Source organism: Bubalus kerabau, chromosome 8 (genome assembly GCF_029407905.1).
Source record: "Bubalus kerabau isolate K-KA32 ecotype Philippines breed swamp buffalo chromosome 8, PCC_UOA_SB_1v2, whole genome shotgun sequence".
In the NCBI taxonomy this organism is placed as follows: Eukaryota; Metazoa; Chordata; class Mammalia; order Artiodactyla; family Bovidae; genus Bubalus; species Bubalus kerabau.
The window spans coordinates 106,718,429-106,735,886 of record NC_073631.1 but is presented as its reverse complement, the minus strand read 5'-3'; the positions used below and the strand labels follow the sequence as shown (position 1 = coordinate 106,735,886).

Genomic DNA, 17,458 nt, shown 5'->3' with positions numbered 1-17,458 from the left:
GTGATGAGGAGTGTGTTTTCTTTTGAATGCAAATGGAAAAGGAACATGTTTAACCAGAATTTAAACAGTCCATCATTATACTGATTTTAATTAGGAGATTAGGTGTCAGCGGAATAAACTGTGTGGCAAGATAATGGTCTCTTGCTGCTAGATAAATACCTAGACCTTCTGGAAAATGGGCAATTGGTCAGGCAGGGACCATGTATTTTTGGACTCTGAAGAATTTATTACCCCAGCCACACTTGGTTATAATGACTTTCATGTTTATTGTCTGGAAGGATTAAGAAATAAAAGCAAATATTAAAAATAGGCTTCTGGAGGCTGATGCAGCCCAGAGAAAGCTGCCTGCTCCAACCCCACAGGAAGGCTGTGTTCTCTTCGAGAAGCTCTTGTGTGTTATTGTCTGAAGCGTTTACTGTGTAAATTTACAGGCCAAACGAAACTGCGACGATGACTGGAATTCTGCAAAGACGTTTGCTCTGAAATGGTCGGAGGTACGCATTTACTCATAAGCTGGTGGTATCAACTTAAATTTTTTTAAATTGTAGTCATTCCCGAGTCATATGTCTTCTCCAAGGCAGGAAAGGCCTAGAGGGAATAATAACCGCATCTGTCTCCGCCTTCAAGATTCATGCATTATTGACGGTGCCTTCCTGACAGGGAACATCTGGATGAAAGTGAACAATTAGGCATCAAGCTAGATTCGCAGCCACTTCCCTGTAGGTCTGACTTTTCTTTAACCGAGTCCTCCATGTGCAGACACATGATTGGCTCTTACTCTTGAGTGACACACCCAGCTTCAGGCTTCCTTGTATGGAGCTGCCCCGTCTCTTTCTATCTGCTCTGTGGGCCACCATGGGCTTAGTTATCTGGGTGATGAGCAAATACCCATGTCTTCTATTAGGCTTTAAGGACAGATGAGATTCAAGCTGCCATACTGGCTTGGATCCACGGTCCATCTAATTTGGAGCTTGGCTTCTGCTAAAGGTGCTTGGTCATGGAGTTCCTGGTAGAATCTACTTCCAAAGGCACAGTGCTCAACGCCTCATTTCTTTCCATAGTCAACTCTGATGTTAACGCCTTCTGTTTTCACGTATTAGAAACTTATTTGAACCCAGAATAAACAAAATTAAACATATTTCTTTGCTGCAGTTTTTCCCCTAAGTCTTTAATATGTATAGTGAATCCCTATGCATAGAGAAATCTGGTTTGCAATATTTTGCTGAATTAGATGACCATGGGGCCTTCCCAGTCCTCAATGATTTCAAATCCTTCTTCTTGGTAGTAATTCATAGCTTGAAGTTCTTCATCATATAAGTACCATTTAAATGCTTGTGTCCTAAATGTACTGTTTTATTCTTGCTTACACTGAAGGTTATCTGTCGCTTTCATGCTGACTTACACAATCTTAGAAGAGTCTTAGAAACTTATCCCAATTGATTTAATGTTTTTCACATCAGAAGAATTTGGAGAAATATACAAATGCATAAATTTCATGGTGTTCTCCCTCTCTCAGATGAGTTATAAAATTTGAAAATAAAATTAGCACTAACCTGGGTCCCCAATGAATCCTATTATTTATATATTTCCCTCAGAGGAGGATTAATTTATTCCCAGTTTTGTTCCTTGAAATTAAATCTATTTACTTCCTGACCCATAATAAATTTTTACACAATCCCAGGGTTACTTATTAATAGTCTTTGGAAAGAATCTAGCAAAGAGTCTGTAAAAATTCACATAAATCTACTCATTGCACCCTTTAAAAAAATAATCTTTTAGGGTGAAAATCTGGCAGGCTAATCAGACAATATTTTCTCTAATAAAAAAAAAAAAAGTTGTTTTCCCAGTAACACTTAGCCATTTTTTAATATAAACCCCAATAACTTGTCTGTCACTGGACCATGATTGCAATGGTGTCTTCTGAAACCAGGGGTGCATCAATCAAATTTTCACTCCTTCTCTATCTATATTATCCCTGGTAAGACGTAAACCAAAACCCAATTTTATTTTAAATAAAACTAAGGATTCATGAAAGAATGCTGATTTTAAAGGAACTTTCAAGCCTTTTTGGCCATGGCAGCCTAATATCCAACAAATAAAGATGGTGCCATCCAAAGCTTTTTGAATATTAATGACACAGACCCAGGAAGTGAAGGACTTAGGCTGCCAGGGGATGAAGGGAAAAGCCTCAGAATTCAAGGGAAAACAACTCTCTATTTCAAGAATAAACACTGAAGTGGGGCTTCCCAGGCAGTCCAGTAGTTAAGACTCCGCACTCCCGATGCAGGGGGCGTGGGTTCAACCCCTGGTCAAGGAACTAAGACCCTGTTTGTTGCACAGTGCAGCAAAATAATGATAATAATAAACTCTGAGGTTTGATAATAAAAGTTCAAAAGCAACTTACAAATTCAGAAAGGACTAGGGATTATATTGATATTTCAAAGCTATTTCTGGGAAAACTGAGTCAGGTACCCTCGTCTGAGTGGACTCATGGCTCCTTGTGGGTTCCCGAGCTTCTCTCTTCCATCTCCTCCACCCCAGGCCCTCAGTGAGCCTCCTTCCCCTCTCTGTGTCTCTGTGATCTGCTTTCTCTATTTCTGCATGTGTAGGCCTGAGACCCTCTAAAGAGAGAGCCAAAAATTGGCTGCATCCTCTTACATAATTGTTCTTTGATGAAACTCTTTCTCTTTTGTTTCCTTTTTATCCTAATTGTAAAATATCCTTAGGTAGAAAGCTTCCTGGTTCTATGATTCCCCATCCATCCATCCATCCAGCAAATCATTATTGTGTACCCATCTTGTGCTTCATGCTATACAATGAACAATAAAGGAGAAAAATAAGTAAAATAAATGGAATGTTAGCTGGTGATAGTACTACAGAGAGAAATAAACTGGGAAGGGAGTGGGGGGTTCTGGGGCCCAGCCCTTGCAAGCCTGGGGAGACTGCAGGTTGAGAAGGTCAGACAAGGGACCAAGAGGAAGATTGGAACCACCAGTGCATTCCACTTTGGCTTTAACCAGAATCCTGCCAGGGGACTTGTAAAGCATATAGATTCCCAGTCACCCTAGAAATCCTTATTCTGCAGGTCCTGGGGTGTGCTGTGCTGTGCTAAGATGCTCAGTCATGTCCCACTCTTTGCAACCCTATGGACTGTAACCCACCAGGCTCCTCTGTCCATGGGATTCTCCAAGCAAGAATACTGGAGAGAGTTGCCATTTCCTACTCCAGGGGATATTCCTGATCCAGGGATCAAACACGAGTCTCTTGCGTCTCCTGCATTGGCAGGCGGGTTCTTTACTACTAACTAGCACCATCTGGGAAGCCCATAAGTTTTTATTTCTTTATTTATTTGACTGCACTGAGTCTTCATTGCCAGTGTAGGACCTCTTTAGTTGCAGCATATAAAATCTAGTTCCCTGACTAGGGATTGAACCTGGGCCTGCTGCCCTGGGAGCATAGAGTCTTAGCCACTGGACCCGCAGAGAAGTCCTTGGAATTAGCTGTTTTAAACAAGGATATTAGGTAATTTTCATACAGCTCCTGGTCACACAGGGCTTGAGAACCAGTGTCTGGAAAGCAAAAGCCAATGAGAGGTTAAAGTCCAGGGGAGCATCCAGAAACCTTGAGGGTCACGGAAGCTGGGAAAGGAGGCAGTCAAGACACTGATATCTGGTGGCCAGCTCTCTCTTTTTCTCTCCTTCACCTAACTTCAATAGGATAGAAGAGCCTCCATCTGTCTACATCTTGGTGTAGAGTAACACTCCTTACTCAGAGCTCCAAACTCTTCTCTTCATATGCAGAGAGAGCTGCTTTGGGAATTAGGAAAACTTTACTCCCTACAAAGCTCCCAGCTCCAAGATGGCACCTGCTACCTACTTCTGAAGCAAAGATTCAGTGGGGGAGAGAAAATCCAGGACACAGTTTATGGAGCATGAAGCACGCAGACATTGGTTTAACATTCGAAAAATATTACCTTTGTCACGTGCTTATTAGTCCTCGTGTTTCTTTCTGTTTAAGCAGCATTTAACACCTTTGGCTGCTGCTTCCTCCTCGAAAAACATTTTCCCATCCACACTCTCCTAGACTTCGATGTCAAGCTGTTCTTCCCAAGTCATCTTTGCATTAACAGATCTCTCCTCTGCCCCTCACTTATTTACGGTTCTCCCTGCGACTCTCTTTCTCATTCTCTGTACACTCTTGGGGTGACCTCACCCATGTCTGGGTTTTCTGTCTTTTTTTAAAACTTTCTTTTCTTTTTAAAAATTGAAATATAGTTGACATATAATATTATGTTAGCTTCAGGTGTACTACATGCTGATGTGACTTTCGCATTCATTATGAAATGATGACTATCCTACGTCTAGTAACCATCTGTCCTCATATGAAGTTATTACAGTATTATTGATCTTATTCCTTACACTGTATATTTACATCCCCGTGGCCCATCTTTCCTACCTTTCTCTCCTGAGCTCAAGATGTGCTGCCAACTTCTGCCTTAGATGTCACCCAGAAACCTTAAAGTCACCAGGTCTAAACTCTCCACAGGTGAGGACAAAGGTGACTCCCTCTGCCCGGAAACAGCATCCTTTTGACTGAAACCCAGAAACCTAAACTGAACTGTATTGAGTAGAAAAGATGATTTCCAATGGAGCTTTAAGTTTACTTGTAGATTATGTTAAACAATGAGATAGATCTCAAGCAAAACCTAGGGAATCTATGAAATTTCTTCTCCTCTCTCTTTCCTCCACTCTCCTCACCCTCCCTCTTATTTCTTACCAGCCCCTTTCTCCTAGACATCTTAGTGCTACGAACCTCTTAGAGGAACTCTGTTTTCTGCAGCTAATTCAGGCACTAAGAATTTGATTTCTGAACCAAAAGGAGAAAATGCATTGGATCCCAGGAGCACTAAATTTGTTTGGGCAATGACACTGTATCAGTTTCTAGAGTGTACCCTGTAAAATGTTAAAGAAATCGAGACCCTGATAAGGGTCTTTTCTTTTATATGGACCATTTTTAAAACTTCTTTATTGAATTTGTTACAATATTGCTTCTGTTTTATGTTTTGGTTTTTTTGGCCCCAAGGCATATGAGATCTGAGCTCCCCAACCAGGGATTGAACCCACACCCCCTGCAAATTGGAAGTTGAAGCCTTAGCCGCTGGACCACCAAAAAAGCCCATCTTTTTTCTTTTGTTCCTTCAAAGAAACAGGGCACAAAACTGTCAAAAATGAACAAAATCTTTCTTTCTTACTTAAAAAAAAAATCAGATGCCCTTCATCAATTTCTTTTTTTTAAGGAATGATGAGATTCTTTCTGCATCTACGAATAAGGAAGTGTGACGTCGCAACCTGTCTGAGCTCCTGATGTGAGCCCATGGTTTACCTATCTCTGCTCCTCCCTCCCCTCCTTTTGGTTAACTCAACATTTAGTGACCGGGTATAAGAAAGGTGATCCAGATAATGCTTTACAGCTTTTTAAAGAAGCAGGCCCTTCTTTCAAACTAATTCTCACTGAATCCTCAGTCTATATAACACAGCTGACTGTGGAGCAGGGCCCTGGGCTCCACCTGCAGAAGGACAATCCCCTTCTCATATTTCCTTGTGGGGAATTTCTCTACCAGTGGTGGTTCCCAATTCCAGCTTTACATCAGAATTGCCTGGGGAGCTGTAAAGTCCCCTCAAAACCAGGCTGCGTTCCAAACCAAACCAATTTCGTCTCCATGTGGGGCCCAGACAGCAATAGCTTGCAGAGCTCCCCAGGTGACATGACTGCATACCCACTCCGGCTCTTCACGCCCTCCCATATCAGGCCCTGGAGCGGAAAAGAGGCACTGAGCATGCGCAGGCCTGCGCTTGCGGGATGGGGTCCACGCCCTTCTGCCGGGCTAGGCTGTTGTTACCCACTCACAGTGAAGCATTAGCAAGCCCGCACTCCCTGAAGGCAGAGTTCTTTTCTCAAACAGGAAGGAGGTTTCTCTCTGAAACAAGCGGGAACCCTTAGTGTTGTCTGGTACGTGTAAGCTTTGAAGCGAAAGAGAAAGTGTTAGTTGCTCTGCCAGTGTCCAACTCTTTGCGACCCTATGGACTATAGCCTGCCAGTCTCCTCTGCCCATGGACTTCTCCAGGCAAGATACTGGAGTGGGTTGCCATGGCTTTCTCCAGGGGATGTGAGCTTCCATTGGTGTTCAGTTGCTCAGTTGTGTCCGACTATTTGTGACCCCGTGGCCTGCAGCATGCCAGGCTTCCCTGTCCTTCACCATCTCCTGGAGCTTGCTCAAATGCATGTCCATAGAGTCAGTGATGCCGTCCAATCATCTCATCCTCTGTCATCCCCTTCTCTTCCTGCCTTCAGTCTTTCCCAGCATCAGGGTCTTTTCCAATAAATCAGCTCTTCATGTCAGGTGGCCAAAGTATTGGAGCTTCAGCTTCAGTCCTTCCAATGAATATTCAGAGTTGATTCCTTTAGGATTGACTGATTTGATCTCCTTGCAGTCCAAGGGATACTCAAGAGTCTTCTCCAACACCACAGTTTGAAAGCATCAATTCTTCACTGATCAGCCTTTTTTATGGTCCAACTCTCACATCCATACAAGACTACTGGAAAAACCATAGCAACCCCTTAGCCATTTCTCTTCAGAAGGGCTCAAGGACTCAGTCCTGAGCTGTTGCAGAATTCAGAACAGACATCAAAGTCAAACTAGCAGTTGAGGTGCCTTCAGTGAGGATCAAGTGAGAGAACTTGGCCAGGAAGCAGGACAAACAGTAGGTTTTATTTGTACAACTGGTAGGGAAGGGTGGATCCCTAGTTGGGGGAAGGAGGGAGCCCCAGGTTTAATGGCATCTTGTAAATGAGACTCTTGCCTCTGACTTGGCCATGAAGATTAGCCTGGGTGTGCCTGGCTGCCTGGAGGTCTGCCAAGGCCATTCTCATACCCCTCCCTAATAATCCCTGGCCATTTCTTCCCTATTTCAGACTTGACTCAAAGCTCTCCTTTGTTTCAGGATGTTCTCTAGTTCCTTACTATGTAAAGACTGAAGACAGGAGAAGGGGACAACAGAGGATGAGATGGTTGGATGACATCATCGACTCAAAGGACATGAGTTTGAGCTAACTCTGGGAGATGGTGAAAGACAAGGAAGCCTGGTGAGCTGCAGTCTGTGGGGTCTCAAAGAGTTGGACATGACTGAGAGACTGAACAACAACATGTAAAGTGTGGTTCACTGTTCAGAAGTATCCGCATCACCGGGGAGCTTGTTAGAGATGCAGAATCTCAGGGCCCACCCCAGACCTACTGAATCAGAATCTGCATTTTAACAAGATCTCCAGGTGATCTGTTATACAGGAAAGTCTGGGGAGAGCCCCTCCAGTTTTCTCCTGGGTGCCCTCAAAGTGCCCTGGCCAGAGCTTGGGACTCAGCAGGAGAGCCCTGTGTGCGTGCTACTCACTACAGATTCATGGCAACTGGGGCTGTGATAGGTTGGAGAAAGGGAGGACTCTCCAGGACAGTTTCATGAGCTTTCTGGATAACAGGATTGAAGGGCACAGCAGGCAGGACATTGGACAAGTGACACAAAGCGAACCCCCTCCCCTCACAATCTGTAGAGAGGAAACCTGCTCCTTACAGAAGATACTCTGCATTTCTTGTGTCTTACCTCACTCAGTTTTTCAGGACTGAAAGCCGTAGTCAGGACACTTCTGACCTCTTCCCATCTTTTGTCACGTAAGAACAGGACACTGTCGGCCACTGGTTTGGGCTCCAAACCCGTTGCCTTTTGGAAAGAGACAAGCAGAGAGTTAGGACTCCAGGATGCCCAAGCCAGCTCAGTGGTCACAGAGTCCACAATAAACACTCTGGTTAAAGTCACCCATGACCAACATTTAGATTTCTCTTGCAAGGGTATGAGGAATATAAAGTCTCATGGACAGTGATCTCAAGATCCATGGCTGAGGCCCCCTAGGAGCAGACGGGGAGGCTCCTCTGGCCCCGTTCTACCTCGTTAGTCTGTGGTCATCACCATAGACAACTCAGTGGCTTCTGTGTGTTCCGTAGCCCCTTGCTGAGTGAACACTCCCTGAAGACCCAGCATCAGGCTTCTTGGAGGTGGGCTGGTCTTTCCTGGGATTGAGTGTCATGTCTGAACTATGTGGCAAGGGGTTTTGTGTGGCTAGATTGGTTAGGTTGGGCCAGATGTCTGGGTCCTTGGAATGTGGTTGGGAGAGGGGAAGGGAAGAAAGAGAGTCCTTAAGAAGCATGTGTCAACGGAGCTGCTTCCACGAGAGGGCCTGTCACCATGCTTGTGTGTGCGTTCCCTCAGTCTTCATTCATTGTTCTCATTCAGCAAATGTTTGTTGAATGTCTATGTGAGAAGTTGCCTCTACAGTGCTAAATAAGGAAGACATTGCACTGATTCTCACCGAGTTGGTAGTCTAGTGGGGAAGCAGACGGCTCCTAAACCGACAAATAGCTATCGTTTTAGTTCAAGGGAAAGCATGTGTTATGAAGGGAGTGATGTGCTTAGTTGCTCAGTCGTGTCCAACTCTTTGTGACCCTATGGACCATAGCCCGCGAGGCTTCTCTGTCCATGGGGTTTCTCCAGGCAAGAATACTGGAGTGGGTTGCCTTGCCCTCCTCCAGGGGATCTTCCCAACCTAGGTCTCCCATATTGCCAGTGGATTCTTTACCATCTGTTCACCAGGGAATCCCAAGAATACTGGAGTGGGTAACCTATCCCTTCTCCAGGGATCTTCCTGACCCAGGAATTGAACTGGGGTGTCCTGCATTGCAGGCGGATTCTTTACCAACTGAGCTACAAGGGAAGCAAGCCCCTTATGAAGGGAGTGGAGTGGGGGCAGCAAGGTGAGAAAATGATAGGGGATTAAATGGCCAGGAAGGCTTCTCTGAGGAGGAGATAGTCCTGCTGAATCTGGAAGCATGCAAAGAATGAGGTCTTCTCATCCCTTTTAAAAAAACAAAAATATTTAATTTATTTGGCTGTGTCCAGTCTTAGTTGCAGTGCACGAATTCTCTAGTTGTGGTGTGCTGGCTTAGTTGCTCCATAGCATGTGGGATCCTAGTTCCCCCATCAGGGATCGAGCCCACATCCCTTGCATTACACAGTGGATTCTTAACCACTGGACCACCAGGGAAATCCCTTCTTGTCATCACTTCTTCCCAAGCCATTTTCTTCCTTCCTAAAACCAGCCACTCTGACCAAGTGGTCAAAACTGGGGGGCCTCCACAGCTGTTCAGAGCACCCCTAGCCCTAGGGCTGCAGGGTGAGGGGAAGTAGGGGGACCGGAGGACCAAGCTTTCTTCAGAACCACACACGTAATGTACGGTTTTGCTATTTCTTTTCACTATTTTAATTATAGTTGAGACATGAAGCCAGCCACCATAACTCAAAAGCCTTGTAAGAACTCCTGTTTAGAAGAAAATTATAATTTTCTGATAAAATATGAACACTCAAAATAAGCTATAAAACATAATTGCAAAGTATCTGGAGGGACTTAATTATACGTTATTAAATAGAACCAAGTTGCTGGGATATTTTTCTGCAGAGGAATACCTCTCTATATTTAGAATAAAATTCTTTAGGAGTACCGTGGTCACTATACAGAATTGTGGTTTTATGGAATTTTTAGAACATAACCCATTTGTTTAGGTTCCAGAGTCAAAGGAGAAAATTGTACATTATGTTTATTTATATGTTGGCAAATGCAAATTCTGTGCTAAGCTACATGTAATAAAGCATTTCACTTCAAGGAAAGTTGGGTGGTGGTTTATGGGGTTCTGATGAAACAGAATAAATTGGAGATGAGCCAAGGTTGATTGGATTTCGTGTCTGTCCTTCAGACCTAAGGATTGTCTCCATGAAAATTTTTATCTTGCGCTTAGAGGAGAAATCCAGTCCCCATGCAATATGTCAGCATTGGTCTCCCTTATCGGCCTGCCACGACAATACTGTCCCCTGGGCCTACAGTTTCTATTAGAATTCTTCCTTCATTGATGGAGGATTTCAGGGGCATTGGTTAGAGTAATGGTTTCATTTCTAGATATGATACTGGAAGAGGGAAACGGCCAATTGGTCATTCCAGAAGAGTGGTCGGATGGTGAGGGGACAAGCTGACAGATCTAGGAATGAATAGCTGGAAAGCTTGGGAGATCGGATCATGGCCCTTAATCTGTGCTCAAAAGCTATTTCTTGAATGTATATTACATGGAAGAGGAAACTTGGCTTGTTTTTTGACCCTGGGTGGTAGAATTGGGGTCAATAGTGGGAGCTGTGGGGAAAATTCCAGCTCATCTAAAGAACTTCCCAATAAAGTCAGAAGGTTGCAAGATAAAAATAACCTGCCTTGAGTGGTGAGCCCTGTCACTGGAGACTGTATCCTACTTCTTGGAAATTCTGCACGGGAGGTTTGAGTGGCCTGGATGGAGTGGGGAGTATAAATGACTTTTAAGAACTCTCTGAGCCCTGAGGACTTAACCTCCAGATGACCACACCAGATATATATATAGTTTAAAGGTATACATGTATCCATTCTCCCCCAAACTCTCTCCCACCCAGGCTGCCCATGACCTTGAGCAGAGTTCCTGGTGCTGTACAGTAGGTCCTTGTTGGTTATCCATTTAAAATATGGGCTTCCCTGCTGGCTCAGACAGTAAAGAGTCTGCCTGCAATGCAGGAGACTTGGGTTTGATCCCTGGGTCACAAAGATCCCCTGGTGGAGGAAATGGCAACCCACTCGGGTATTCTTGTCTGGAAAATCCCATGGATGGAGGAGCCTGACAGGCTACAGTCCACGAGGTCACACTGGGTGGAGGGGGTTGTCTAAATGACTTTTAAGAACTTTCTCAACCTCAAGGACTTAACCTCCTGATCACCATACCAGATATAGTTTAAACATATACATGTATCCATTCTCTTCCAAACTGCCCTCCCATCAGGCTGCCACATGACATTCAGCAGAGTTCCAGGTGCTATCCAGTAGGTCCTTGTTGGTTATCCATCTAAAATACAGCAGTGTGTATGCGACCTTCCCAAACTCCCTACACGACCTTCCCAAACTCCCTAACTATCCCTTCCTCCCATCCTTTCCCCCTGGGAACCATAAGTTCCTTCTTTAAACCACTACAGCTATTTTAAAATTAGTTTTTCTCAAAGTGAAAGTTGCTCAGTTGCGTCTGACTCTGCAACCCCATGGACTATAGCCCACCAGGCTCCTCTGTCCATGGGATTCTCCAGACAAGAATACTGGAGTGGGTAGCCATTCCCTTCTCCAGGGGATCTTCCCCACCCAGGGATAGAACCTGACTTTCCTTCACTGCAGGAGATTCTTTCCTGCTAAGTCACTTCAGTCGTGTCCAACTCTGTGCGACCCCATAGACGACAGCCCACCAGGCTCCCCCGTCCCTGGGATTCTCCAGGCAAGAACACTGGAGTGGATTGCCATTTCCTTCTCCAATGCGTGAAAGTGAAAAGGGAAAGTGAAGTCGCTCAGTCGTGTCCGACTCTTAGCGACCCCATGGACTGCAGCCTGCCAGACTCCTCCATCCAGGGGACTCTCCAGGCAAGAGTACTGGAGTGGGGTGCCATTGCCTTCTCCGGAGATTCTTTACTGATTCTTTACAGATTCTTTACTGTCTGAACCACCAGGGAAGCCAGTTTGTTTGTTTACACACATACACACATATAATACATGTATTTTTTACTTGTGGCAAAATACACATAATGCAACATTTGCCATCTTAACCATTTTTAAGTGGACAGTTCAGTGGTATTAAGAACATTCACATTGTTGTGCAACCATCGCCCCATCCATCCCCAGAACTTCATCCTGCATAACTGAAACTCCACACCCGTGTCACAATAACTTCTCCATCCATCCCCCTCCCCCAGCCCCGTCTACACATAATCACTGATTAGATGTACTGAGCGAGGCCTTTGAATGCGAGGCTTGCCCTGCAGGAATGAGACTGGTAAAACTGATGGGGCCGGACTGTGAGTGCTGAGGCAGGAAGGGAAGACCCTGCTGAAGAAGGGAGGTCCAAGGGAACCAGACTCCACTCAGACTCTGGTCAGGGGCTTCCAGACTGCAGGCCGTAACCGGTCATGAATGAATGTTGTGGATGGCAACCAGCATTGAAAAGAAAAGAGAGAGAAACAAGGAATGGGGCAGAGTAGAAAATATTAGAGGGACATTTCGTGAAGCGAGGGGAAGGGTTTTGTTGTCGAACTTTTGTTCAAGATGGGGCTATTTATGGGTGTGTCTGCGAGAATGTTGGAGAGAGTATGTGAGTGTGTGTACGTGAGAGAGAAAGCGTTCGGTGTTGTGTCCTGACGTGAAGTACATTTCTTATCGGAGGTCACAGTCAGAAACATTTGAAAACCCTACTCTAACCCCAAACCTGAGAGACATCCTCACCCTCAGCTGAAATCGTGTTGGTCACCATGCTGCCAAGCTGTGCACATTTATTGAGAACCTACTATTAATATGTGCCAGTGCCGTGGTGGCTCTGAAACTATTGAGTCAAAGAATGGAACCCGTGTCCTCAAAGAGCTCACAGCTGATTTGGAGATGGAGATGGGGTGGTTTATAATCAATGCTGTGGATCTCACAAGAGTCAAAGTGCTTCTCACATTATTTCATTAGTTTGGGATAATAGTTAGGAAACTGTCCTGACAAGCAGCGTGGTTCAGCAGTGGCCTCATGGCTCCCTTGCTAAATTCCCCTCAGACAGTTGAAAGTGTTTGTCTTTTCAATTAAGATCTTTTTAAAAAAAATGTCTGTGGCTGCTCTGGGTCTCCACCGGGTGTGTGGGCTTTCTCTAGCTGTGGAGATGGGCTCCAGAGCACGTGGGCTCAGTAGTTGTGGTGCTCGGGCTTAGTTGCCCCTCGGCATGTGGAATCCTAGTTCCCCAACCAGGGATCAAACCTGGGTTTCCTGCATTGGAAGGCAGATTCTTAATCACTGGACCACCAAGGAAGTTCCTCAATTAAGAACTCTTTAAAATAGAGTCTAATTCAGACCAGCTAAGCATAAACTTCAAATACTGAAGAATCAAACAATCCTGAGGAGCAGATTATTCAAGCCGATTCCTCTGCATTCTGTGCTCACATGAAGTGAACAAGCATGCACTGGGTGATTTATCACGGGCCAAACCAGTGTTTCTCCACTGGCCCAGTGGAGCCACGTAAGAACTGCCAGCCTCTTCCCAGAGTGCTGCAAAATGCGTGCAATGCACATTTGCCATAAATGGGCACGTGTGTTACCATGAAAAAGGCATAACGGGATATAAAGTCATAGCCAAAAATAGTTTTCTTGTGTCCTGGAATATGCCAGAGGGTTGACGCAAGGCCTGTATCAGCTCTGTGATATCCTGACAGGGCAGTCCACAGTTCTCACATGACCACACGGAGCTGCAGGCAGCAGGTAAACAGAGCGAGGTGATTTAAAGACTCAAGAGATGCTGTCCTACTTCAGTGGTCAGGCTGAGAGTGTTGCTGATTTGCTTGGTGTTAAGTATGTCAAGGAGGCTGCAGAAATATTGCTATCAGAAAGGATGCCATGATCGCAGAAAGGCCAGGTCCATGGTTACAGTCTTCCTCACACAACCTCTCACAGACAAGGATGCAGAGGGTTACTGCCCATCTTTCTCCTACCCCCAGGGGTGTGAAACACTGTGCCCTGCCCCTCAGTCTATTACAGTCAATGAAAACCCTAGGATTCTGTCACCTGGGGAACCCACAATCCTAGGTGTGAGAACATACACTATTTTCAACATATGACTACTGCTATCTGGCTGTACAAAGACTGAGCAACTGAGCCAATTGAGCAGGGCTTTTATTTTGGTGTTTTGAAGTATTTAAAGTGTTGCATCTCCACAAGACAATTTTTGTCCCTTCACTCTTTGCCAGTAGAAGATGGTCATGAACATCACACCGTCTTCCTTCTCTTGGCTTCAGACTGTGACCAGCCTAAAAGCATGGCCTCCAAGTAAGGGATGTGGCATGTCCAGGGCTCAAGGGGACCCAGGACATTTTATTTAAGGTTCAGGGGACAAGTGAGGTTTACCCCAACTTGGGCTCCGTCTGCCAACTCAGCACCAGCCAATGAAAGGTGAGAGGGTGGGGAGCCTTCTAATTTGAACAAAGGCAAGAACTGGGTTATGGCAGCCCTGCCTAGGAAAGTTCAGGAACAGAACCACTGAGAGACCAGAATTACTTCTATGGCTTATTTCCTGATCTCTTCCCAAAATTCTAGCTATCAATCTCCTAGTTTACACATTTTTAAATTTTTCGGTTGCTCTGGGTCTTCGATGCACAGGCTTAAGTTGCCCCACAGCATGTGGGATCTCAGTTCCCTGACCAGGGACTGAACCCATGTCCCCTGCATTGGAAGGTGGGTTCCTAACCACTGGACCACCAGGGAAGTCCCTACACATTTGTTTTTACTTCTGCCACCACAAAAGTCAGAGAGGGAAGATATGACTCTAAGATATTACTTATTTCTCTTTTAAAAATTTAAAGATGGCTTCCCAGTGAACCAAAGGTTTAGTAAGACAGAAATATAAAATTATTTTCAACAAGATTTTGAAGTTTAGAAAAGCTCTGCAGGGCACTGATAGAACAGCTGAGGGTTCAGTCAATACCTCTTGGCAATGGTACTACGTTACTGAGGCTTCACGGAACACCCGGGGCCCTGCAAGATGTTTGAGATCATCAAGTGCAATTCCCCAGCTTTGGCTTTTTTAGAAATGGGAAAAGCTGATGAGAGGAGAGACCTGCAGGTTGCAGGCATCCCACTGTGGCCACTTCCATGGGGGCTTCCTGTGGGTGGGGCAGCCCGGGAGGAGACGCGCTTGGCTCAGGATGCAGGGTTTCCTGTGCATGGTACGATGTTTCACATAAAACAATAAGACCTGGGACTTCCTGGTGGTCCAGTGGTTAAGAATCCACCTTCCAATGCTGGGGACTCAGGTTCGATCCCTGGTGAGGAATGAAGATGCCAGATGCCAAGGGGCAACTAAGCCCATGGACCACAAGTACTGAGACTGTGCCCTGAAATGAAAGATCCCTCATGACACAACTAAGACCCAACACAGTCAAATAAATAAATATTAAAACAAACCAAAAAACCCAATGAGAGGAGGGAGGTGGGAGGGAGGCTCAAGAGGGAGGGGACATATGTACACCTATGGCTGATTCATGTTGATGTTTGACAGAAACCAATACAATTGGTTGGTTGTAAAGCAATTATCCTTCAATTAAAGATAAATAAATTCAATTATATATTAAAAACCCAATGAGAACTGCCTCAAAACGGACATGGGCCAGGCAAATTAGGTCACACACCTGTGCTTCTGGTTCTATGCAGTCTGTTTAGGCTTTAAGCAAGAATGGTCCCCAGAGCTATGGATCCATCATGTGAATTGACACTTCTTGAGAAATGCAAAGCTGAAAAAAGTAGTCAATGTTTGACTCGGTGATGAGAGCTTCCCTGTTATGGACAAAAACCATCCTCACAACTTAAATCTTCCTGCACCCACTTGAAAACCGGAATGTTTTCTCTGACTCAATGTTTTATTTAAAAGAAAGAGGCCCAGAAGCTCTAGATGAGTGAAGATTCCAAAGCTGTCAGCAGAGAGGTGCTGGCTGCAGGTGGAGGGGGCATGTTTGGGGCTAGGTGGCCGAGACTCTTTCGTCCTCCATGAGTGGCAGCAGGCTGGTCCCTGGGGGCCCAGCTCAGGTGGCCTGACCCACCTGGAGCACTGGGTGGAGTTTGCCTTGCTCTTGAGCTCTGCAACCAGCCACACGCTCCTGCTCCTGGGATGGGGCCTGACTACAGATGCAGTGGGTTATAAAGGTCTGCAGTGACGCATTTGCCTCAGAACTTTGGCACTCTTTGCTGGTGCCAAGGGCTTTGTGGCTTCACACGAACTCATTCTAACATTCCAGTGTCCTTGCAGTGAGATGGCAAAGGTAGCCTTGAAGAGGCTGCCTCTGGGGAATCAGGCCCAGGGGTTTATGTGCGTGCTAAATACTAAGTCGCTCAGTGGTGTCCGAATCTTTGTGAACCTAGGGACCATAGTCCAACAGGCTCCTTTGTCCATGGGATTTCCCAGGCAAATATACTGGGGTGGGTTGCCATGCCCTCCTCCAGGGGATCTTCCCGACCCAGGGATCGAACCCACATCTCTTTTGTCTCCTGCATTGGCAGGTGGGTTCTTTACCCTAGTGCCATCTCGGAAGCAGGTTTTATGGTCCTGGATAAAACCACTCACCAACTCCATCACGTAGTTTTACATGTGAGTTAACAGTGTGGCTGGACCTGTGCCTGGATGGTTGACCCCAAGTTGCCTGCGAGGACCTGAGGGTTGGCACCCCCACCCCACACACGTGTGACCACCACCACCTTCCAGTCCATTCCACAAACACATAACAAAACCTGGCAATGGGCACGCCTGCTGCCTGACCCGCTTGCCAGGCTCATTTCAGACCAGAACTCAAGAGCTCCGGGTGGCAGCTTTAGTGGTTAAGCTCCCCCAGTCTGGATCTGCATCCAGCTAGACCAACCTCATGTGGGCCAAAGACCCCCCACCCCTTCCTCTTATCACCCTTCCCATAGCTTCCCAACCCTGAGCCTTCCTGACAAGCCAGGAATGAAATGGTCTACTACTGGTAAGACCATTTCTGCTGAGTCACATGGACCCAGCTCCAGTTTCTGCAGATTAAAAAAAAAAAAAAAAAAAAGACCTGCCCCCTGGCTTCACCAAGTACCTGATAGCCACAAGGAGCTAAGTAAAAATATCTGCATAAAAATAACCAAGACCGGAAGTGCTGGGAAAACTGAGGTTCTGTATATGTTAAAGAGAATGATTGGGGTTTAACGATAAAGTGTGGTTGCACCCAACCGGAAGCAACTTGAGGAAGTGCTGAGAGCGTAAGAGAGGCCCAAGGGGTCCATTTGGAAAACAGGAGAGAGAAGTTGCATTCCACTGAGTGCCTTGAAAACGTGAATTGGAAAACTCGAAATACTAGCTGCCACCCTGGGTCCAACCCATAGAGTTTGTTCAGCCCCGTGTTCTTAAGCTGGAAAAAAACGTATCATTAAACAGTTTTTTAATTCAAATATATGCTCAGTACTGACTTATGTCAGGGAGTTCCCCATGGTGGCACCCCACCTCCAGCCAAATGTGCCCTATTTAGTCCCTCATGGGATGCCTATAGCTGACATCCAAGTTCAAAGGTGAACCCATCCCCTCCACTCTCCACCAGGCTGTCATGCATACACATGAGTCAAGCCTGGATTGTGAGCAGAGATGGGTTCTCAGAGTTGGAAAATAAAACCATGCGTTATGTAAGTTCCTTTTCACTTAATGCATCAAACTAATATGCGGAGGTCTTTTCTGTATCATGAGGGACCATTTGGTAGAGGCTTGCGTGGAGTAAGCATT

At 45.6% G+C, this 17,458-nt stretch overlaps 1 protein-coding gene and 1 long non-coding RNA gene across 13 annotated transcripts in view; one reads left to right on the top strand and one right to left on the bottom strand.

The window, feature by feature from the left end:
* Nucleotides 1–17,458, bottom strand: part of TBXAS1 (thromboxane A synthase 1) — a 173,959-nt gene that overhangs the window by 74,516 nt on the left and 81,985 nt on the right. Inside the window, exon 5 of the mRNA XM_055591076.1 lies at nt 7,653–7,769. Within this exon, the coding sequence (XP_055447051.1) occupies nt 7,653–7,769 (117 nt within the window). The remainder of the gene's footprint in view (nt 1–7,652; nt 7,770–17,458) is intronic.
* Nucleotides 1–17,458, top strand: part of LOC129659572 (uncharacterized) — a 143,555-nt gene that overhangs the window by 66,715 nt on the left and 59,382 nt on the right. For 2 of the 12 annotated variants that reach the window (XR_008718130.1, XR_008718133.1), the window contains exons 3-4: nt 432–494; nt 7,002–7,143. The exons of 9 other annotated variants lie outside the window; for them this stretch is intronic. This is a non-coding gene — a long non-coding RNA (uncharacterized LOC129659572). The remainder of the gene's footprint in view (nt 1–431; nt 495–7,001; nt 7,144–17,458) is intronic. One more of the 12 variants, XR_008718136.1, reaches the window with a different exon arrangement.